This window comes from Homalodisca vitripennis, unplaced genomic scaffold (assembly GCF_021130785.1).
Source record: "Homalodisca vitripennis isolate AUS2020 unplaced genomic scaffold, UT_GWSS_2.1 ScUCBcl_5028;HRSCAF=11534, whole genome shotgun sequence".
In the NCBI taxonomy this organism is placed as follows: domain Eukaryota; kingdom Metazoa; phylum Arthropoda; class Insecta; order Hemiptera; family Cicadellidae; genus Homalodisca; species Homalodisca vitripennis.
The window spans coordinates 1-24,826 of NW_025781132.1; the positions used below are offsets into that span (position 1 = coordinate 1).

The window sequence follows — 24,826 nt, forward strand, 5'->3', positions numbered from 1 at the left end:
GACATGAATCGTTATTTGACGTTTTGCTTCTACTGATTACTAGATTAGCGTAGAACAATATTTCGTTCAATATAAAACAGGAATTGTCTTATCGCAAACCCCTCCCCATCCTCAGACAGAGGTCAAAGTCGAAACGGTCTAGTAGATAACATGATTGCAGAGTCTCGCCGCCCTTTCAGCTGGTTGCGTCGCTTTGTTGTATTTCCGTGTTTACCCCTACATTTCTCCAACACAAAAATTCAAAAAAAACCCAACATTACCAAACAAAAAACTAAACTCTTTATTGAAAAAACACACACAAAACTTGTTTTTATTCTTGATCACACTTCGCCACCCAAAATGCGAGTGCCTCCAGCCTCTCGGTGCTGCCCCGCGCTGGATGTCAACGAAAGAAAAACATCCCTCGAGATAGTACCTATCAGTAAAATATCAAATTCTAGAGGGGCTGATCAGAAATATAAATTGAATTGTAATGGAAAGGCAATTATGTACTGTGCAAAAAAACTAAAATAATCATGTGATGCCGTTGCGGCCTGCCGTAATCGGGATTCTCGAGAAATATAAGATAAACAGTGACAACAATACCGATCACAATACCTGGAAATACTTGTTGATTGATGGAATGTTAGTTCTGTTACTCAACTACATAGTTTTATAACGTTCTAAGTTCATTGAAAAAGGTTTTTTTTTGAGGGCATATAACGGAATCTGACCCCATTAACAATTGATAATCGTAAGTTTGTAATTTTGTAATTAAAGAGTTGTTTTTTCGTTCTATCATGTTTTGTTTCTATAAATTATATTTTTAATGTTCTTCATACTGGTGTGGTCGGTATAATCCCAAAGTACCGAAATTTTTTGGTTGTTTTGCTTTGAATATTATTTCACTATACAATTTGAAATTAATTAAATCTCAAACATTACTAATAATACTTTTATGTATTTTATATGTAGCCTAAGAAAATCCTAGGCTCAAAGAGTTATTGTTACAAAAATATTTGTTTACTCTCGCACTCAAAACAGCTTTGTATATCAGGGCATTAAGTTATTCAATGCATTACCTAGTGAAGTCAAAGGAATTTCCCTAAACAGGTTTAAAACACTATTAAGTTATGGTTAACTGAAAAACGCTTGTATGGTGTGAGTATTTTGACTTATAGGCTAACTTTTAACCTGGTTTTGGTCCTTTGGCATCACTGTTATTTTAATAATTTGTAGTTAATTTTACACCTGGATCACTAAATTGTAATTTTAAATTAGGCCTACACCTATTAAACAACATATTCACTGTATTGACAATGTCAAGGAAAATGACAAAAAAACTGTTACTCTTGAATATAGTAAAGAAAAAATGTATTTTAAAGGGTTGATGAATTTTTTAAATGTATTTGCACTTAATAATTATAGGTTAGCGTGTTGTTATCCTTTAACTGATGAAGTTTATACACTTTGTGTTTTGTTCTAACAATAAATGATTGAACGAGTTTTCTTGATTACTACCTGAAAACTAGTGTTGCAAATTAAACAGTTAATTAACCTGAAACTGAAGTTAGTTAAAGTTTTGTATCCGCTATACAACTATTTCAATCTTATTTTCACTTGCATTACGTCCCTCTTCCTCATTCTTTAGTACTTTTTAATACTAATGAAGAAGACTACACTGAATTTTCCAGTACATCGCAATAGTTAGTTCTGCTATTTCAATAATCTTTGAATTAAATTGAGCTTTTCCCTTTTTATTTTTTGAACTGCATGTATAAAACACAAAAAAAAAACTAATTATCCAAAACAGACCTAAATCCAGATTTGAGGAAAAATTGTTCGCAACATTAATGAATTCAACAATATCTGCAATATTCCATGAATAAACACGTGCGGTTTAATTTAAGATAGAGGAACCTTTACCGACTTTGTCCTAAGAAATCCAGAAGGACCCCAACCCGTTCCAAAATTGGGAGGAACCTAGGTATGTAATACTGCATCCTCGGGTGCGTGATACCATCTGTTTGGTAATGCGAAATTATCTTTTTTAAATCTTAAAAAAAAATTCACAAGAATAGACAGTACCTCGTCCAGATAGGGCCAAACCCCAGTCAACACCACGCTGAACCCTAAGGCCATCAGGAAACATCGTGAAGTACATGACACGGATAGAGTTCCATCTTTCTTTGGTATTCCTCTTCAGTCTCTAAAGATATTGTGTTGTTTGCGGTTAAATTCTGGCTGAAACAAAAAAATTAGCATTTAGTTCTACAACAAACTGTATGAATGTGATCTTATTATACTACGACAGCGGGCTTTTTGTACAATTTTGAAAGGGAACAGTGGTAAGATCGTCATCCCTTTATATGAGACTGATGCTGAATGGAATGCGTGGGATGCTTTGTGTAGTATTGTTACTGTATGATACTTTATTAGTTTAACATAGTTCCTCATAGATCAACTTAAAGGAGGTAATACTTGTACGACTATACTGTTGTATTGTAGCAAAGCTTTTGAGTTTCTTTCCCTAGAAAATACATCTTGCAGTCCAACATCACTTGTACAGTTTCAGCGCATTTTGTGTGATTAAATGTGTTTTGACAAAAACACATATGAAAAAAAACAATGTTTGGTGAATTATTTTCTGTGTCAGTATGAACTACCCAGACAGTTCAATGTAACCCAAAAACTGTACACGACAATTAAATATACTCTGATTATAAGTTTGAAAATTGTCACAGGTCTCATGATATTCCACAGCAAGTTACAAATCGATACAGCAGTGCACTACAATCATGATTAAAATAAATACTCAGTGAATGTTTTGATTCATAAGTGACTTCATTTAACTGTACTGGCTCGACACAATTTTCTGGAATGAACAACCCTTAATTGATATGCATGCTGAATTCTGTTTCGTTTTTATGTGTACGTAGGTTTTTATAGGAGTTTGGACATTGGATATTATCCTTGACACATTGCTCCAATAGCAAAAGAAATTGAAATTTCGGAATGTTCTTGTTATGTGGACTTCAATCACACAAACTTACAAAATTTCACGTCTGTACCACATCTGAAAGTACCCAGTGGTGTAACTAGAACTTGGCTTTGGGGAGGGGTAGGAGGAGGAACCAAATTGAAGAGCACACCACAACCTGGATATAGCATGGAATAAATCTAAACTTAAATAAATTAGATAGGCTGTATTTCAGATTACAAGTTCGTGCAAAGAATGGACATTTTAATAGGCACACAGTTTAGCTGAGTTGGCTGCACATTTAGTGGAGCCTGGGGTACTATTAAGTTCAAAACTGTGTTGTAATAATAGGAACTCATCTCAAATCTAAAAATATTTCACTTTAGAAACATATTTTACTGAACCAATGCTAGAGAACCATTAATTATATCGGTTAAATAATATAGAAATTATTACGATACAATTGATAACTAAAGAACAATTGTTTTTATAACACTCAAGAACAATAACTTAAATGAGTGTGAAAATAACTATGTTTAAACTGTTTAAAATAACTCAAATTTAACAGTCTATTAAGTAAATGAAGGACTTAATATTTTAGTGTAAATAATAACGCAAAATCTCCACAAAATGGTTTACGTCACTGCCAGCTCATCGTATAACTGCAAGACAAAGCAAGTAATTTCACTGATTCACCAACACTTGCTGACTGTGTGTCTAGTAAGCTAAACTGACCTAGGTCAACACTGACTGGCAACACTCACTTTGACCATCATATCTGCCATTGCTTTATAACTGTCATAACATCTGGATCATTCCTTTGTTTAAAGTTTGTTATTGACGATGGAAGGTTTGAAAGGATATCAGGATTTCGGACATTTGCCATCATTATAGGTTTTATCTGGGTCATCTTTTAATTTGACAGCTAAATGACCTACTTACCAATCAGAACGACAGGAATCAGACAAAGCCAGAATAACAGATTAAACGTTTATCGATCAAAAGAGAATTTCATTTTGATTTCATAATTTCAACACCAGGAAACAAAATCTAGAATATCCATTTTGGAACAAGAATCAGGCAAATGTAGCACAAACAAATTTAATCTTAATTTCTATAGGAAATAGCCAGATAAATTTATAAATAACACCTGAAAATAGAAACCCATCAAAAATTGATTGCAATAATGTCAAAATTATCTGTATGGTATTTGTGAAATTGGGAGTAAAGTGGAAGGCGATTCGAAACAATGTGCTAGAACTAGACGAACAAATATTTTAAAAGTTTGGTTAGAATAGTCATGAAAGAAGAACAATCTCACTATATCTGCTCACCATCAGTTCTGATCTGCTCGATGGGAATCAACTACTGAAAGAACAACAATCTATTTTAGAGCATGACTGGCAAGCTGTAAGGCAAATATTTAGGAAAAAAGAAGGAAAACATCTAACTAAATTTGAAACATTATTTGGAGAATCGGCTTACTCACAGACTAAGTTACAAAAGAAAAGGAAAAATATTGTAAACACATCATGTTTTGAAGACCACAACATAAAACAAAAACAGCTTCTGCAGAATACATTGAATAACACTAGTGACATTGAAACAAAAATTTACAAAAGCCAAGTAGACTAAAAAACTTACATTTTTATATTGGACATGAAAATATAAGATGTCAAACAAAGAATAACCACCAACAAAATCAGTCAAGAAGAATAGCAAATAATATAATTTGACTGGAAACAACACAACAGACTGTACCACACTTCACATTTTTCTTTTTTTTACTGTTTTTCATTATAATTAAGACATTTTCAGTTTAACATCCTTTTAAAATGTCTATTGAGACATACCAGTATTTTAACAATGCGAGTGCTTAAAAACTATAAAGTCTGAATTTCATATTATTTCAGGATGCACATTTTTCTTCCAATACCCCAAAAGGTGCCTTAAAACCAAAAGATTGCAAACTCTTGATTTTTCACAGTACAGTAGTTTGGGCCCAAGGTCCATCTACCTTCCAAATTTCAAGTTCTAGATGGGAGTGCCTCATCTATTATGTACGCGATTGTGTGAGTCCATTCAGCTTTATCAGTAGAACAATGAAATGCATGACAACGCAAGCTCAGGTTTACATACAGCTACTACTGCCTGACAATGGGATCTGAGAGAACATTGGCCTGTAGTGGAAGTTGTTGAAATCCATATCAACCTCAAATACCCCAATGAGAACCCTTTTACAACTAATAAATCCAATGTGTTAAAATAAAATGTCTAAATACTATGTATAATCTCAAGACAACACTAATGTAATCCATCCTTTCCAACACAATCAGAAGAAAGCTATTAATGTTATATAAAAAGTTAAAACTGAAGATACATTATTAGTTTTTTAACTTTAAATTCTATAACACTGATAGTATTGAGACTCTTTATTAATTGACATGTTAATATACATGTAATACTTTCAAAATGTTGAATCTTATCATTTGAAACCTTACAAGAAATAGACTTTATAAGAATATAAAATAGTATCAGTCAAAAATTAGGTCCGTAAAATACAAGTATTCCATTACAATTATTCAATTTTATAGAATAATCTTCAAAACGTTTTATGGCTTCTATCTTAAAACCTTAAGAGATGTATAAAAACATTAGAGATTGTTGAAAACTATCGTAATTCAAAAATACTTTGTAATTTTTCTTACAAGGTTAATACCGAAATACCATATCTTTTACCAATTAATAGCATCTATCTATGAGAAATAATAAATGAGAAAGACAAATGTTGCTTAAAATTGTTTATATATATGTTTTTATAAATATCTATAAATACCTACTCTATAAAAATGGTGTGGAAAACGTTTGTACAAATGCAAATGGCCACCATCTTGCAATATTTAATTGATTGAAATTATCTAAAAAACTCGTGCAAGCCATGTGTAAGTACTATCTCTGTACAAAGTTTGGTTTCAATAAATTACAGTAGTTATTATGTACTTGAGCCATAATCATTGAGAACACTATAAAATTTCTAGACATTTTTGTCATTGCAATAGATTTCCATGAAATCTACCTAAAAAGGCTTTAGTGACCGGAAAACTAATGTTACAAATTATAATTCTGGAAGGTGACGGAAGAATACCACCACAATTCAATTTCACAAACCACAGGAGGATTGCTTGAAACTATGCAATTTTACCAACACTAATTGCTTCATTAAAAGGTAGTTATGGGAGAAAATAGATTCTTAAGAGAAATTAGTACTAGATCTATTGATAAATCCTTTCCTGAGAAAGGAGGGAGGAGGGGGGAGAGGAGGATTAGTGTTTATATACTTCATTATTCTAACTATGTATTTGGTAGATAACAGTGCTTTAAGCATGCAATTAACTATAAATGTATAGCCCAGTAGATTCTAAGCAAAATTCCACAAATCACACTTTCCTAAATTTGTCTAACAAATTTGTTTACTGATTACTTTAAATTAACAGGTCAATATTAAAAAATGTAAATCTAATATTAATAAATAATAATAGACCAATTGCCATCTTGACAACAACATTCAATGTATTTGAGATTTTTCTGTACTTAAATAACAATATTTTTACTGTACTCACTGTTCCAAATCAGTGTGGATTCAAAGCTAATAAACTAACTATCAAAAATATTTTTCATTTTATTCTCCAATAGATTCTTATGAAAATACTACAAATCAAACTTTCCTAAATCTGTCTAAGAAATGGTTTTTCCTGATTATTTTAAATTAACAAGAGTTAGGCCAATATTAAAAAATGTAAATCTAATATTAATAAATAATTATAGACCAATAGCCATCTTAAAAACAACATTCACTGTATTTGACATTTTTCTGTACTTGAATAACGGTATTTTTTACTATACTCTCTGGTCCAAATTAGTGCAGATTTAAAGCTAAAAAATAAATTATCAAAAATATTTGTCATTTTACTGGATTCCAAAATTTGTTCACGGTCTTGTAAATACTGGGCAATGCATTTCTCAAGACAATGTAATTTTAATTTTCATAAAGCTTTCAAGGAATTTGTTGACAATATAATACTGCTACAGAAAATGTACAACTTTCAATACTATTCTTTATTTGTCAGTATTGTAAGATGCAAATCATTAATCCTCAGAAATGTCATTTCGTTCGTATACTTTGTTCTTTTTTTCCATAAACCATGTACTTGTGAGGATATCAGTGGTAGGTGTACAGGGAATAATACTTCCTGCATATAAAGCATTTGGAGACTGTCTTTAGTAAAGATACTTCAAAGAGAAACTTAATAATGAACTATAATGTATTGACAATAAAATATGATACAAAAATAACAATTATTACTATATCTAATGAGAAAATGAATTTTTTACCAAAATTTTGTTTTTACTTTTTTAAAACCTACAGTTTTTTTAATGAAAAATTATTGTATTGAGATATTATTAGACTAAACATAGAATCCAAATTTGAGAAAACCAGTACTTTGATTAAACATAAAAATCTAGTTAAATTGATACAGACACAACATTTTTAAACAAATTTGTATCAGAATTTAAGTCAGATTTTTAACACAGCTTGCAAAACGTAATTAATGTTTTACTCAGAACCAATATTTTCTCTCTCACATTCAGAGATAAGGTAAGCCACACTTAAGTAGAAACGTTCTCAAATCTGTCTCAACAGACATTCCCATCACATTACTTTGAGTGATGAGTCAACAGACAGTTGAGTAACACTCTTGATGATACAGTGTTTCTCAATCCATTTTAATCACCGCACTTTGTCTGATTGTAAAGCTTGTTTGATATTCCCTGATAACAATAATCTTATCATAACAACGAACAATGTATTCTTAGGAGGAATACCACACCACAGCTGTTACATAAAACTCTCCTTTGTGAGAGATCACAGCTTTTCACCTTCTATATAGATGGATACAGTAAAGTACATTTTGTTCCAAAACAGGTGCAGTAACATGCCCTGGTTGATGATGGAATTTAAAAATTGTTAGGAAAACAATACTATAAAGTGAAAATGAAGTTTTCCCAAACTAAAACAGAAATTGAAGAGTCAGTTAACAAATAAAGTAGAGCCTCGATATAAAAAGTATCAAGAGTCAGAAAAAAATTCGTTACATCTGGAAATTTTCAATAACAAAGTTGGTTATACTGGGGTTACATACTGCCAATATTCGTTACAAAGGGGTTCTTAAAACTGAACGCAAATCTTTATGTAACTAATATTTCATCGCAAAACTTCCATTTTACAAATGATTTACAGCTGTAGAACTACGTCTACATATAGAAGTACAGTATTCAAAACAAGAAAAAATGCAATTTTTTTCCAAAATTATGTCATTTATTTTACACTAAACGTTGCAAATTGTTTAAATTTTAAACTGTATAAAAGTTAATCAATGGGAAATGTACAGTTATATATATTTAATATGTTTTGCTTATAGAGGTTCTGTATTCTACTTACCATAAAATTATAGTATGACATAAAAAACAATTATAGTATGACATAAAAAACAATTATAGTATGACATAAAAAATAATTGTATATTTTCCAAGTTTTTACACAAATCAAAAGAAACATTAAAAAAGCAAATTTAAGATCTACACATATGTACTTATTAAATTAAAAGCTTTTAACAAAATTTTATAACAAGATTGGAAAAGTGAGAAATTTGTAATTTGGGTGTTATGTTCATTATCGATATTTTGGTTTTTTTTATAGTGAATATTTGTAATAAAGAGGGACTCTACTAAAATGTTTTAATTCGTTATAACAAAGTTACAAATCAAAATAATTCGCAATGTAGGGATATTGTTAGCACTGAATTTTTACATTGGAGTTTGTTTTAGGAGGATTCAACTATATTCATATTTCTCAATATTTCTGCACATAGAACCGACTCATTCCATATAAAATTTATGTCTTGATTAATATTGAGATTTTGTAGTTTGTCTGTAAGTTTAAAAGCGCTGAAATGATTTGAGCAAATTTTGTTGTACTCTTTTAATATTATACTTTTTTTATGAATTTCCATACATATACCAATTATTTGAGACTCCGAAGGTCTTTATTGGTCTTAGAAACACAAACAGCTGTTTGAAATCAAATATAAATAACTATTTAGCTCTACAACAGCCAGTGATGTACCCACGAGGGATCATGGGGGATCAATGCCTCCCCTCACAAAAAAAAAATTCTTTTCATGAGTATTTTCAGTGAGATACAGATAAAACTGTTAAAAAGTTTTAAAATATTTTAACACGCACAATTATACATTTTTGTAATGTTTATATTTTATGTGTATATATATATATATATATATACATAAGGAATAAAATAAAACAACTCTTTTTTACTTTCCACGATGCACTTCAACCAATTAGAATGATCAGGCTGATGTAACCAACAGTTGAAAAATGGCTAAGTGAATCGCTAATATTTACCGTAGTTTTTGTCACTTTTTAACTCACACTTTCATACATAAATAGAAGCAATTTTTACTTTACTTATTTAAAGTATTTCATTTAACATCAAGAATTGTTGAATCTTCACCTACTCTTGATCAGTCACCTACTTAAGTAGCTGTAAGCCATGCAATATGACCGGCTGTCAAGGTGTAAACGCAATGAATGATAAGACGAGTTATTGTAAAAGCTATGTGTTTAGGTGTTAAATACTGATTTGCAGCAATTAATTTTCAAAACCTGGAGTTTTGGAAATTTTACAGAATCCATCTAAGGAGGTAAAGTGGAGAATTATCAAAGCCAATGATAAATTCTTGAGAATTAGGCCAACCTATAAACCTCTTATCACATGACCCACCATATTTTAGTATAAAATTATTCTTCAACTAATAGATTCTCAAGTTAAGTTATACATTTTCTAATCAAAATATAAAAGCTATTATTAGTAGCTTACCTACTATTTAATACATGATGAGAAAGATTACTGTTTTAACATAATAATGTATAATGAAGCTATTAAGTGAATTATAGTGCCCATAAATGACTATGAAACTAACTATGATGTCAGGTCAAAATAAATGAGAATGTTTATATAAAGTAATCTCTAATTTGGTCAGTTAACCTTCTGACTGTCTGTTTGTGCTTTTTTAGAAAAAAAACATCGAATATGTTTCAGATTTAAATAATATTATAAAATTCAATCTTCACAAAATTTTAAATCTAAATAATATCATATATACACAAATGTCTTCTCAGGTTTCAAAACAGCAGCTATACTTGAAAAGTTCAAACGTTAATTTACTTAAAAAATGTAACTGATTTCTATGATGAAAGTGAATGGAAGCTACAATATTAGTGATATTTCATGGGTATAGTTTGTTATGTTGGGTTATAGCGTTTTAGGCTCTATTTCAATTATGTCCCGTGTTCATTTTTGATATTAGAGAACTTTTTCTTTTTTTTTCATTCTTCATTAGAGAACTTGTCTGACCTGTCAGACTCAAACAACCTAAGCCTTGACAGTGACACCTAAGTTTCCCTTTCACTTATGCTTTATGTAACCCCAAAATAAGCCAATATTTCAGTAAAAGTTTAAAATTAGTATTTATTCTAAAATTAATATAATCAGTGAAGTATTTCCACACAGAATTTAATTTTAAATTTAAATTTTTGAAAATGAAAGTAACAAATTTAAGTACGTACCACCACTTTCCAAACACAAAAAATTAGAAATTGGTCATTAATCTATTTATTGTATTGTACTGCTCTCTAAATGTCGGTATATGTTTGAAACATTGTGTGTAATAATTATGTTTTTTTTGTACAGTTTTGAAATAATTGCAACCATAGTAACAAATTTAGCCTTTTATGTACTATTTGTGGTTTTTACAACATATTTAATATTTCTTCAAGAAAATCTGGCTATCATTATATACTTTCTGAAACTAGATAAAATGAAGAATAAATTGGCTATCTCAGATTCTAATATTTATTACATTATCGGGTAGGGTACGATAAGCGGACCCGGTTTTTAATATCGAAATTGGCAACCGACATTATTTAATCATAATCATCGATATAATCAATCGATACTAATTAATCATTTTGAACAATTAACTTAAATAATCTATATCAACAGCTGTAAACTTTCAAATAATACACAAAAGTAACATTTAATTATTAAAAATGACAGTCAATTTTAGAAAACTACACAACATTGCTTTGAAAGATGATAAGACAGGATTTCCGTGGCTTCAACATGTTGGACTCGTACCGAAAAACCCATTATGTGAAATTTGTGGGAAGGAAACAAAATGTAACTGTGAGTGGAGCAAATATGGTCGTCTTCGGTTTTCCCAATTTTGGTTATAATAATTTGTTTGATCACTGTTAATATTAAATTCACATTTTAATTTAAAACATATGTTTGTTATTGGGGACTATAGATACTTTTATATAGTTTGATAGTCTAGGATTTGAGATGCGAATATTAGGTATCGATGATTACATTCTTCGATATAAAAAACCGGGTCCGCTTATCGTTCCCTACCCACATTATCAAACGTTACCAGGTGCAGACCCATTAATTAAAAAGATTTAGTGTAGTAATCTTTTTATGGTTTATGTATAATACTTTTATACAATAATTATCTCCACATTATCCTGAAAAAATAATGTTTAGGTTTATAGTAAAAATACATTTTTTACCAAATTTTTAAAGTACTGATAAAAACACCCAAAAATGGCCTGCTATATGAAAAAGTAACTGCCAGTTCCAAGGTTAAAATGGATTAAATCCTTTTTAAAATGTGAGAATGGGGTAACATAGAAAAGTGTATCCCAAATTTTTGAAAGGATCAATGGAACCCTTAAAAAGTAGAATATAAGTCCATGCACTGGAATTATTATGTTAGACTAGGCTATATTTATGTTGCATTTGAACATTCCTCCAGATTTAACCCTCCAACTGGCAGTCATTTTTTCCTGTAGTGGCGGCATGTTTTTCGAGCCTCGTGCAAGGGGTTTTTAAAAAATTTATTAAAAATATAAATTAAAAGTAATATATATAGAAGTATATATTTTTGTGTTCAGAATTAAACATATAATAATATTAGTATTTAAATTTGGCCTTAAAAAAATGTTTACTAAAATTTTTTTTTCCATGAAATTCAAAATTTACATTTTTTTTTTTTTATTTGGGGGGGACCATACCTAGCAAACCAAGTTATAGTAAGAAAACTATAAAAGTGAGAGTATCATTGTGTGTCAAATTTATTCTAGTTTCAGAAACACATAAGCATTATACAAATTTATGAAACTATAATAACACTATATAACAAAAAGCAGCGATGCGCATAAATTGTGAAAATAGGGTGTATATGTAAGAGTTTGCTAATAAAAGTTTTACTAATACAGTTTTACTTCTATACATGTTATATTGCATATTTTATTACTCAGAATGAAGTAAACTATAAAGCAGTAGTAAAATAAATTCCATAACTTTTTTTTTGAAGAGTCAAAAAAAGTTTCATTTTGTCATTACTCAAAAATTTTGCGAAAAATTTTCGAGAAATTTATTTATTCTAAAATATATTTATTTGCACTACTGCAATATTTAACAATTCACCACACACTAAACACAACACTAAAACACAAATAAACCTACTAAAACTTACTAATAAACACGACTCGTCACATCAACAACTCAGACGGCATCGACAACATGGCGGTCACATCTTTTACGTTTCAAACTACAAACTTGGTACGTTGCAACTACAATATAAAGAGGAATAAAACTATAGTATTCCTTAGGCTTTTTTTCCCCGAATCCAATGGTGCATGAATCGAATCGATACGTTGCCGGAATATACTGTTATGAGTGATTATACAAGGGAATGTTTGTTTATCAAAATTTTGACGAACAACAATCCGCTAAGGGTTATGTTTATCAAAATTTTGATAAACAACAGTTGGAGGGTTAAAAGTTATACGATTTGAATAAAACGAAACTACTGAGATAATGATCTAGATTAGTCTTACCTGATTCCATCTTCTTTTTCCATCTCAACTAGGCTAATAAAGCTGCAATGAGTTTGAAAACTTCCCTCTGTGATTGTACACAGTAGGGATAACCTCAACTATACATTAAAAACAATATCCCATTGTAAAATGTAAGTCAAACGTTCACCATACGAAAATAACATAAAATTACATTGATCATGTAAATGTGCATAGCTATAAAAATTCAACCCACAATTCGTTTATGCTAATCGAATGATGGATTTCAAAGTCCCATATTCCAATCGTTAGAATTGAAACTATAATCAAGGCAACGAAATGAACGGAGCTGACTAAACTGATTATATTCAGTACTCTGTATTCTGTAAGTAGCTGACTGTCTAAGTAAGTAAGAAAGACCAAGCACTGAACAGCTGATGTAGGTTTGATTACAAAATTGAAAATAACCTTCTCGGTTTCTTTCCAACATCAGCTGTTATTAGTTTCTAAAACAGCTGATTTAGAGCTTATGATTTGCACAATAAGTTGGTCTGTCTTGAAAACATACAAACACATATTCATACTTTTTATTCTTTTCTATTCATTATTCTATACTTCAAATACTCTAACATTCCGAGAAAAACACCAACGTGAAGTTAGCGTCACTTTATCGTCCGTCTGTATTCCGTACAACAATTTTGCAGTCAACAACCTGAAGGCGCTAACAAACATTCAAAACCTGAAATAATAGTATAACACTAATTATTAAAAAACGATCTTTCACAAAATCTACACCGTTTTTCGTATTTATTATTTACCACAAAAAATTCCCGTTAATATACTTTAATTATACTTTGATATACCAACGTCAAAAAGGTGGTGTCGGCCGTCAGAGGTCCTATCGTCTAAATTAAATGCACCGTTGGACGGGCGTTCTCGTATAAAAGTCACTCCTGAGACTTAACCAAACAAGTGCCCGCAATGAAAATTTGTACACAGGTGCTCTGTAAGCTGAACTTTAATATACCAACGTCAAAAAGGTGGTGTCGGCCGTCAGAGGTCCTATCGTCTAAATTAAATGCACCGTTAGACGGGCTTCTCGTATAAAAGTCACTCCTGAGACTAAACCAAACAAGTGCCCGCAATGAAACTATGTACACAGATGCTCTGTAAGCTGAACTTTAATATACCAACGTCAAAAAGGTGGTGTCGGCCGTCAGAGGTCCTATCGTCTAAATTAAATGCACCGTTGGACGGGCGTTCTCTACTAAAAAACCACTCCTGAGACTAAACCAAACAAGTGCCCGCAATTAAACTTTGTACACAGGTGCTCAATAACTTGAACTTTAATATACCAACGTCAAAAAGGTGGTGTCGGCCGTCAGAGGTACTATCGTCTAAATTAAATGCACCGTTGGACGGGCGTTCTCGTATAAAAGTCACTCCTGAGACTTAACCAAACAAGTGCCCGCAATGAAAATTTGTACACAGGTGCTCTGTAAGCTGAACTTTAATATAACAACGTCAAAAAGATGGTGTCGGCCGTCAGAGGTACTATCGTCTAAATTAAATGCACCGTTGGACGGGCGTTCTCGTATAAAAGTCACTCCTGAGACTTAACCAAACAATTGCCCGCAATGAAATTTTGTACACAGGTGCTCTGTAAGCTGAACTTTAATATACCAACGTCAAAAATGTGGTGTCGGCCGTCAGAGGTCCTATCGTCTAAATTAAATGCACCGTTAGACGAGCTTCTCGTATAAAAGTCACTCCTGAGACTAAACCAAACAAGTCCACATTTTTGTCATTGGTATATTAACATTCAGGTTATTGAGCACCTGTGTACAAATAGTCTGAGGAGACCTAAAAAAGTCGGCGTCAAAGAAACTATCAAAGGAACTCTTTACATCGTTTCGACACCAGAGACACCTAGACTACAAAATATAGTGTAAATTATCTGAAGATGCATTGGCGTTGTCTCATTAGCTGCACAATTGAGTTCACTACATTATTTTAGACACGATTTTTAAAAACGGTGGAACAACGATATTTTTTTATACACAATCTAGATATGGTGAAAAGGGTTTATTTAATGTCAGTACTGAATGTTATTATAAAACCAACCGTAATGAACAAAGCTTTGAATGTTTCAACTTAATGTACTCAAAATTGGTGGGCGATCTTGACATTATGTACAGCGTTTTTACACTGGCGGAAATTGTTTAACAGATAATAGCTTAAGGAGATTGGCAGTAGATCGATTAAAATCACAATCCAAAATTAAATTTGTTCTTTCAGTGCCTATATATATATCCAAAATTGTATTCCACAAGGTTGAATTTTGCGTCGTATTACATTTTTAGTTTAGTAAACGACATGATATGAAGATTCCAGTAAAACGCCGTTGAATGTTTGCCGACACTACTCACCTTGTTATCAGCCATCGAGCCATGAATTTAAGAAAGTAAAAATTGCTTGAAATTAAACTAAAAGAAAACAAAAAACATTAAAAAAAAACACTCGCATTCGGATTAAACGGGGACTAAAAATGCTTGTACTCATTCTTTATGCATTGGTGAGATAGTTGTAACGAATTCGGTTGACCTATTAGGTGTAATGGCTTGCTGGACTGGTATGATTAACTGGTGAAAATTAAAGGCAAGGTAGCCATCAACATCTTTGTTCTAATCTTTCTAAACTCAAAATCCCATTTGGTTAAAAAAAATCCCTACCACTGTTTGAATGTCTCCTACTCATTAATATTCTCTGGGGTGCCTCAGGTTCACATCTTTAAACATTTTCACTCAACGAAAGGAGTCCTTCAGGAAAATTTGAGCTTATTATTATATAATTCACAAAATTAGAAATATTAACAGTTCCCTGTTTATAGTTTTTATAAAAGTACCTGTTGTATTTGGTTATAACATTTAGCATTTTATAACAGTGCATACTTATGTCACACTATGTTAAAAATCGTCACAAGCGCAGGCTCATTCTTTTCTTAATCAATCTACAACGTTTTCATACTCAAAAATAGACCTCATTTATAATTTGTGAAATAATAAATGATAAAAACTATTTAAGAATGAGCTAACGATTTGAAATAATACTTTACTCCATTTCAAACCTTTATCTTAAAAAGCAGGTTTGATCAGAAAAGCTCAATTTTAGCCTAAATATTGCGGATTACCAAATATGAATAATATAGGATGTAAATTTAAGATTATGATCTAAGGCCTAATGTTACGAGCAGAGTACTACAATTTATGTCATGTTAAACAAAACGGGACTTTTCGGTCTGTATATTGGGATTTTAACTTCTCTGCTGTGATTGGTGGTGACCAACATGAGTCATGACACGTGTTATTTTTTTCGTACATTATACGCTATTCAACAATCCGCGTCTCGCGCTCAGAACAGTGACCAGCGTTAGTTCATTTGTTGTGTATATTGAATGTTTAAATTGTTTTGACTGATTTTCTTTTCTTCATTGGCTGTGATTCATATGTGAAGATAGTGAAGCTAAACCAATTAAGATTCTTGTAATGCACAGTATTTAGATCTAACTCAATCATGACGTAAGTACAACCACAATTGTATATTAACATTAATAATAAGCTAAGCGAATCTCACAGAGGAATGTTTGGATTTTAAAAGTGATTTATGAAATCTTCTTATTCAGATTTGTCACGAACAGAAATTGCCCGACCTACTTGTAGTAACTTACACATTTCTTTTCATTGGAGACTTAAGTCAATTGTTGATAAAGTGTCAATAATATAGTGCTAAGAATTAGGTTAGGACCTATACCTATTGTTACATTTTCTCATTATTGATTTTTGAGGAGTGACATTAATAAGCCTACAATCATTTTTCAATTGTTTTTATCGAACTATTTGGTATATTATCCAAATTCAATATTATATATTAATCATATGAAACAAGAATTATAATACATTTACAACAAGAATAATACATTACAATTTTTAATAACATAAAGTACCGACGTGAAACTGGCCATAGATTCCATCCATAAAAAGAACGAGTACCGGGAACTAGTTCCTAAATGAATCCTAACCTAGTTCATCAACTCAAACCATACAAAATATATATTTAATTAATAACGTGAAGATAAATACTACAAATAAAGATTTTAAATGAACAAACAGTACTTTTATGATAATAATCCCCTTTTAATAGCAGCAATTTTCAAGACTATACTCAATTAAAAGGCAAGTTTTGAGAAACCCTATAAAAGGGCCCATACCTTAAAAACTTACGAACCAATTTTGATAAAACTTTCTGTACACATTCACTACATGGTCTACTATACTAAAATACAAGCCTCATTCTTAGGCCACGCCTATTTCCGGAGTTACAATAACTTTATAGGCCAAGTGCTGATAAAAACCAATCTATGGACAGCCATATCTCAAAAACGTACGAGGCCAATTTTGATAACACTTTCTGTACACATTCACTACATGGTCTACTATAGTAAATAATATGCCTCATTCTTAGGCCACGCCTATTTCCGGAGCCACAATAACTTTACAGGCCAAGTGCTGACACAAACCAATCTATGGACAGCCATATCTCAAAAACGTACGAGCCAATTTTGATTAAACTTTCTGTACACATTCACTACATGGTCTACTATACTAAAATACAAGCCTCATTCTTAGGCCACGCCTATTTCCGGAGCCACAATAACTTTATAGGCCAAGTGCTGACAAAAACCAATCTATGGACAGCCATATCTCAAAAACGTACGAGCCAATTTTGATAAAACTTTCTGTACACATTCACTACATGGTCTAGTATACTAAAATACATGCCTCATTCTTAGGCCACGCCTATTTCCGGAGCCACAATAACTTTATAGGCCAAATGCTGACAAAAACCAATCTATGGACAGCCATATCTCAAAAACGTACGAGCCAATTTTGATTAAAACTTTCTGTACACATTCGCTACATGGTCTAGTATACTAAAATACAAGCCTCATTCTTAGGCCACGCCTATTTCCGGAGCCACAATAACTTTATAGGCCAAATGCTGACAAAAACCAATCTATGGACAGCCATATCTCAAAAACGGACTAGCCAATTTTGATAAAACTTTCTGTACACATTCACTACATGGTATACTATACTAAAATACAAGCCTCATTCTTAGGCCACGCCTATTTCCGGAGCCACAATAACTTTATAGGCCAAGTGCTGACAAAAACCAATCTATGGACAGCCATATCTCAAAAACGTACGAGCCAATTTTGATTAAACTTTCTGTACACATTCACTACATGGTCTACTATAGTAAATAATAAGCCTCATTCTTAGGCCACGCCTATTTCCGGAGCCACAATAACTTTATTAGGCCAAATGCTGACAAAAAACCAATCTATGGACAGCCATATCTCAAAAACGTACGAGCCAATTTTGATTAAACTTTCTGTACACATTCACTACATGGTCTACTATACTAAAATACAAGCCTCATTCTTTTGGCCACGCCTATTTCCGGAGCCACAATAACTTTATAGGCCAAATGCTGACAAAAACCAATCTATGGACAGCCATATCTCAAAAACGTACGAGCCAATTTTGATAAAACTTTCTGTAAACATTCACTACATGGTCTACTATACTAAAATACAAGCCTCATTCTTAGGCCACGCCTATTTCCGGAGCCACAATAACTTTATAGGCCAAGTGCTGACAAAAACCAATCTATGGACAGCCATATCTCAAAAACGTACGAGCCAATTTTGATAACACTTTCTGTACACATTCACTACATGGTCTACTATAGTAAATAATATGCCTCATTCTTAGGCCACGCCTATTTCCGGAGCCACAATAACTTTACAGGCCAAGTGCTGACACAAACCAATCTATGGACAGCCATATCTCAAAAACGTACGAGCCAATTTTGATTAAACTTTCTGTACACATTCACTACATGGTCTACTATACTAAAATACAAGCCTCATTCTTAGGCCACGCCTATTTCCGGAGCCACATCGATTTTACAAGCCTAGTGCTGACAAAAACCAATCTATGGACAGCCATATCTCAAAAACGTACGAGCCAATTTTGATAAAACTTTCTGTACACATTCACTACATGGTCTAGTATACTAAAATACAAGCCTCATTCTTAGGCCACGCCTATTTTCCGGAGCCACAATAACTTTATAGGCCAAATGCTGACAAAAACCAATCTATGGACAGCCATATCTCAAAAACGGACGAGCCAATTTTGATTAAACTTTCTGTACACATTCGCTACATGGTCTAGTATACTAAAATACAAGCCTCATTCTTAGGCCACGCCTATTTCCGGAGCCACAATAACTTTATAGGCCAAATGCTGACAAAAACCAATCTATGGACAGCCATATCTCAAAAACGGACGAGCCAATTTTGATTAAACTTTCTGTACACATTCGCTACATGGTCTAGTATACTAAAATACAAGCCTCATTCTTAGGCCACGCCTATTTCCGGAGCCACAATAACTATAGGCCAAATGCTGACAAAAACCAATCTATGGACAGCCATATCTCAAAAACGTACAAGCCAATTTTGATTAAACTTTCTGTACACATTCACTACATGGTCCTACTATAGTAAATAATAAGCCTCATTCTTAGGCCACGCCTATTTCCGGAGCCACATCGATTTTACAGGCCAAGTGCTGACAAAAACCAATCTATGGACAGCCATATCTCAAAAACGTACGAGCCAATTTTGATTAAACTTTCCTTACACATTCGCTACATGGTCTAGTATACTAAAATACAAGCCTCATTCTTAGGCCACGCCTATTTCCGGAGCCACAATAACTTTACATTGATTTTACAAGCCTAGTGCTGACAAAAACCAATCTATGGACAGCCATATCTCAAAAACGTACGAGCCAATTTTGATTAAACTTTCTGTACACATTCACTACATGGTCTACTATAGTAAATAATAAGCCTCATTTCTTAGGCCACGCCTATTTCCGGAGCTACATCGATTTTACAGGCCAAGTGCTGACAAAAACCAATCTATGTACAGCCATATCTCAAAAACGTACGAGCCAATTTTGATTAAACTTTCTGTACACATTCACTACATGGTCTAGTATACTAAAATACAAGCCTCATTCTTAGGCCACGCCTATTTCCGGAGCCACAATAACTTTATAGGCCAAGTGCTGACACAAACCAATCTATGGACAGCCATATCTCAAAAACGTACGAGCTAATTTTGATAAAACTTTCTGTACACATTCACTACATGGTATACTATACTAAAATACAAGCCTCATTCTTAGGCCACGCCTATTTCCGGAGCCACAATAACTTTATAGGCCAAGTGCTGACAAAAACCAATCTATGGACAGCCATATCTCAAAAACGTACGAGCCAATTTTGATTAAACTTTCTGTACACATTCACTACATGGTCTACTATAGTAAATAATAAGCCTCATTCTTAGGCCACGCCTATTTCCGGAGCCACAATAACTTTATAGGCCAAAATGCTGACAAAAACCAATCTATGGACAGCCATATCTTAAAAACGTACGAGCCAATTTTGATTAAACTTTCTGTACACATTCACTACATGGTCTACTATACTAAAATACAAGCCTCATTCTTTGGCCACGCCTATTTCCGGAGCCACAATAACTTTATAGGCCAAATGCTGACAAAAACCAATCTATGGACAGCCATATCTCAAAAACGTACGAGCCAATTTTGATTAAACTTTCTGTACACATTCACTACATGGTCTAGTATACTAAAATACAAGCCTCATTCTTTGGCCACGCCTATTTCCGGAGCCACAATAACTTTATAGGCCAAATGCTGACAAAAACCAATCTATGGACAGCCATATCTCAAAAAACGTACGAGCCAATTTTTGATTAAACTTTCTGTACACATTCACTACATGGACTAGTATACTAAAATACAAGCCTCATTCTTAGGCCACGCCTATTTCCGGAGCCACATCGATTTTACAAGCCTAGTGCTGACAAAAACTAATCTATGGACAGCCATATCTCAAAAACGTACGAGCCAATTTTGATTAAACTTTCTGTACACATTCACTACATGGTCTAGTATACCAAAATACAAGCCTCATTCTTAGGCCACGCCTATTTCCGGAGCCACATCGATTTTTACAAGCCTAGTGCTGACAAAAAACCAATCTATGGACAGCCATATCTCAAAAACGTACGAGCCAATTTTGATAAAACTTTCTGTACACATTCACTACATGGTCTAGTATACCAAAATACAAGCCTCATTCTTAGGCCACGCCTATTTCCGGAGCCACAATAACTTTATAGGCCAAGTGCTGACAAAAACCAATTTATGGACAGCCATATCTCAAAAACGTACGAAGCCAATTTTGATTAAACTTTCTGTACACATTCACTACATAGTCTAGTATACCAAATACAAGCCTCATTCTTAGGCCACGCCTATTTCCGGAGCCACATCGATTTTACAAGCCTAGTGCTGACAAAAACCAATCTATGGACAGCCATATCTCAAAAACGTACGAGCCAATTTTGATTAAAACTTTCTGTACACATTCACTACATGGTCTAGTATACCAAAATACAAGCCTCATTCTTAGGCCACGCCTATTTCCGGAGCCACAATAACTTTATAGGCCAAGTGCTGACAAAAACCAATTTATGGACAGCCATATCTCAAAAACGTACGAGCCAATTTTGATTAAACTTTCTGTACACATTCACTACATGGTCTAGTATACTAAAATACAAGCCTCATTCTTAGGCCACGCCTATTTCCGGAGCCACAATAACTTTATAGGCCAAGTGCTGACAAAAACCAATCTATCTAGGTTATGTGCTAAAAAAATGTGATCTATTAAATCAACTCACCTGGAAAATCGTAGAGCATATTTAGGTTAATCCTCGCATACATATTGTAGCCACTTTATACATTCTTACATTCATACTTTACATTCATTTGAAGTAAACTGTAAGATAAACTTACTTGTAGGTAAACACTTTTTAACACTACTTTAACATACTAACTTTTACTTTTACTTTAACACACTACTTTTACACTTTTTAAACACTACACTAAACAACTAATAACAACTATTCCATACGGTTTCTTCTGCCAGTTTTCATTATAATATATTGAATGTGCAGAATAAATTGCATTTAACCTACGCCAGGGACGGTTCACTGCTAAATGCCGGAGCTACCGAACCATTGTCCACTAGCGGTGAGACGGTATTTCAGTAATCAGTACTTTGTAACGGTTACTTTTCTACAGTATCTGTAACGGTTACTGAGAACTAAAAATACAGACAACAGGTACTTTGTATCTAGTACTCTGTTACAAGGTACAAATATTTTCTCGTACGGATTACTTTACTAGTCCTGAAGTATAGAATAGAATTTATTTTTGAAAATATTACAATAACACATTATATGCATTGGTATACACAATGTACAAACCTAATGAGCAAACTTAAATAAAAATGTAACATTCTTGTAAATAAAATTAAAACAAAAACACTCGTAAATTAAAAGAAATATTTTCAAAAATAACTAGGGCATCTAGAGGCAAGTGCCTGTGGAGAGGTTCCTTTTATTACAAAAATATTTTTTAGCTCAAAGAAAATTTCAATAAAACTTTAATTTTTTATAAGCTCCTAAAAAAAATTGATTAAAAGTGTGCTGCTGCAGTTACAAAGCAAAAGAAAATCCACTTAAATAAATTCAAACTAAAATTTACTGTTACTTTCTTTAATTAACTAGGAATCTATGCAGAGAAGAAAATCTAATTTATCAAAACCCAATAACCACTTCTTTAATGTTTTTGAAAATAACTTTATATTCTCACACACTAATAATTGAAGAGCGTGCAAATTATACTAAACATTTTAGGTCCCAAAAAAACAAATAACACTATGTGAAAAAAATGCTAAGTTTAGGCTTTGGAACTGGTATTGGTTCTTGCTTTCTTAATTTGTTTTTGTAATTATTTTTTAATTCTGGTAAATTGCCACTTATGACATAAAATATTTTTAAAACTTTATAAACAAACATATATTTAAGGGGAAGATATATTTAAATCAACAAAAAGAGGAAAAGATTTCTCCATTCTTCGTTTTCGTTTAATCAACCTTATGAATTTCTTTTGTTGAGTTAGAAGTGGCTTTAGATTTGTTTCATAGGCTCCACCCCAACAAAATATTCCATAGTCAAGCCTACTATTGACCAAAGAGAAGTACAGCATTCTTAAACACTTCTTCAGTGCAAATGTATTGTAAAAAATAAAAAAATCTTAAAATATTGTTTAGTTTGCGTTTTAAAATTTCAATATGTGTCTTCCAGTTGATTTCTCTATCTAGCATGACTCCTAAATATTTTAAATTTTCGCACTGGGATACTACTAACAGCACAGTTCTGTTGGCACTGAATGTTACTCTACACAAACAATTGATACATCGATACAAAATTGAATTACTAATAAATTTTGCTGATCTGTTTTTAAACTAAAATTGATGTACTTAGTTTTCTCTGGGCTCAATAACATGTTATTTTTTTGAAAACCACCACTGCAGTGCTTTAAGGTCTGAATTCATCTCTTGCTCTATATCATCCCAATTATTTTTCACATACGATAAAGCTGTATCGTCTGCAAAAGATGTAATATTTCCATTTAAATTTGAATCACAAAGATCATTTATGTAGATTATAAAAAGTACTGGGCCTAAAACTGACCCTTGAGGTACGCCACATTGTATAAACCCGAAGTCACTAAAAGAATTATTAATTTTGACACATTGTTTTCTCTTTGTTAAATAGCTAACAAACCAATAATAAATATTCCCCCGAATACCACATCCGTATAACTTTTGTAAAAGAATTGTGTGATCTACAGTATCAAACGCTTTTTTTAATATCTAAAAATAAACCACTAACTTTCTGCCCTGAATTTATTCCTGTATACACATTATCTATGAAGCTTTTTAATGCTGCTTCAGTATTTAAACCTTTCCTAAAACCAAATTGATTGTTGCTGAAAAAATTAGTTTTTTCTAGAAATTTAATTAGCTTTTTCTTCATTAACTTTTCAAACACTTTAGCAAAGGTAGAAAAGTAAAGAGATTGGTCTGTAGTTATTACAGTCGGTAATTAGGCCACTCTTATGTAAAGGAATCACTACAGCTGTTTACAGAAGTACTCATAAACTGTGTTTAATTAAATAAACAGTGTTTATTAGGGAATATACTACTCAGTATTTTCAGCGTTAAAAAATACGGATTTAAAGTCTTCTAGTATTTAAAACGTGAACAGTAAGGAAATAATGCTGGTTTCAAGTATCCAGTGTTTGTACTCAGTATCGCCGAGTAACTTGATTTGTTATGTAATACATCAAATGATAAATTCAAGAATATTATCATAGCCGGAGATTTTAACATCAATGTTTTGAACAAAGACAGTACATATAGGAATTGTTTTTAGTATTTTTAAATTCTTATAACTTAGTTTATAAAGTAAATTTTCCTACTAGGAGTTACCTCCGAGTCAGAAACCAGCATAGATAACTTTCCTCACTAATATTACAAACTGAGAAATTAAAAACATCTGGCCTTATAACATGTATATCAGACCCATGATGGGCAATTATTTGAAATTCTTGGTGTACAAAATACTCTTTATTATGTGAATTTAAGGTATTGTAGAAAGTTTTCAAAAACTAACACAGATTTATTTTTTAAGGCTATTGGCTAGTGAAAATTGGTTAGAAGTTTACCAGGCTAGCGTAGAAACTAAGTATGATTTTTTTTACTCAATATTTGTTCATGTTTTTT

The 24,826-nt window shown here is 32.3% G+C and overlaps 1 protein-coding gene across 1 annotated transcript; it reads right to left on the minus strand.

Moving 5' to 3' along the window:
• Positions 1–2,067: 2,067 nt before the first annotated feature.
• LOC124373187 (major facilitator superfamily domain-containing protein 8-like) lies at positions 2,068–13,380 on the minus strand (the record flags this gene model as incomplete). Its single annotated transcript, XM_046831589.1, is given in 2 exon segments — positions 2,068–2,223; positions 13,001–13,380. A coding segment is annotated over 1 exon segment (54 nt), but the record flags the coding sequence as incomplete, so codon positions are not given.
• Between the last annotated feature and the right edge of the window lie 11,446 nt (positions 13,381–24,826).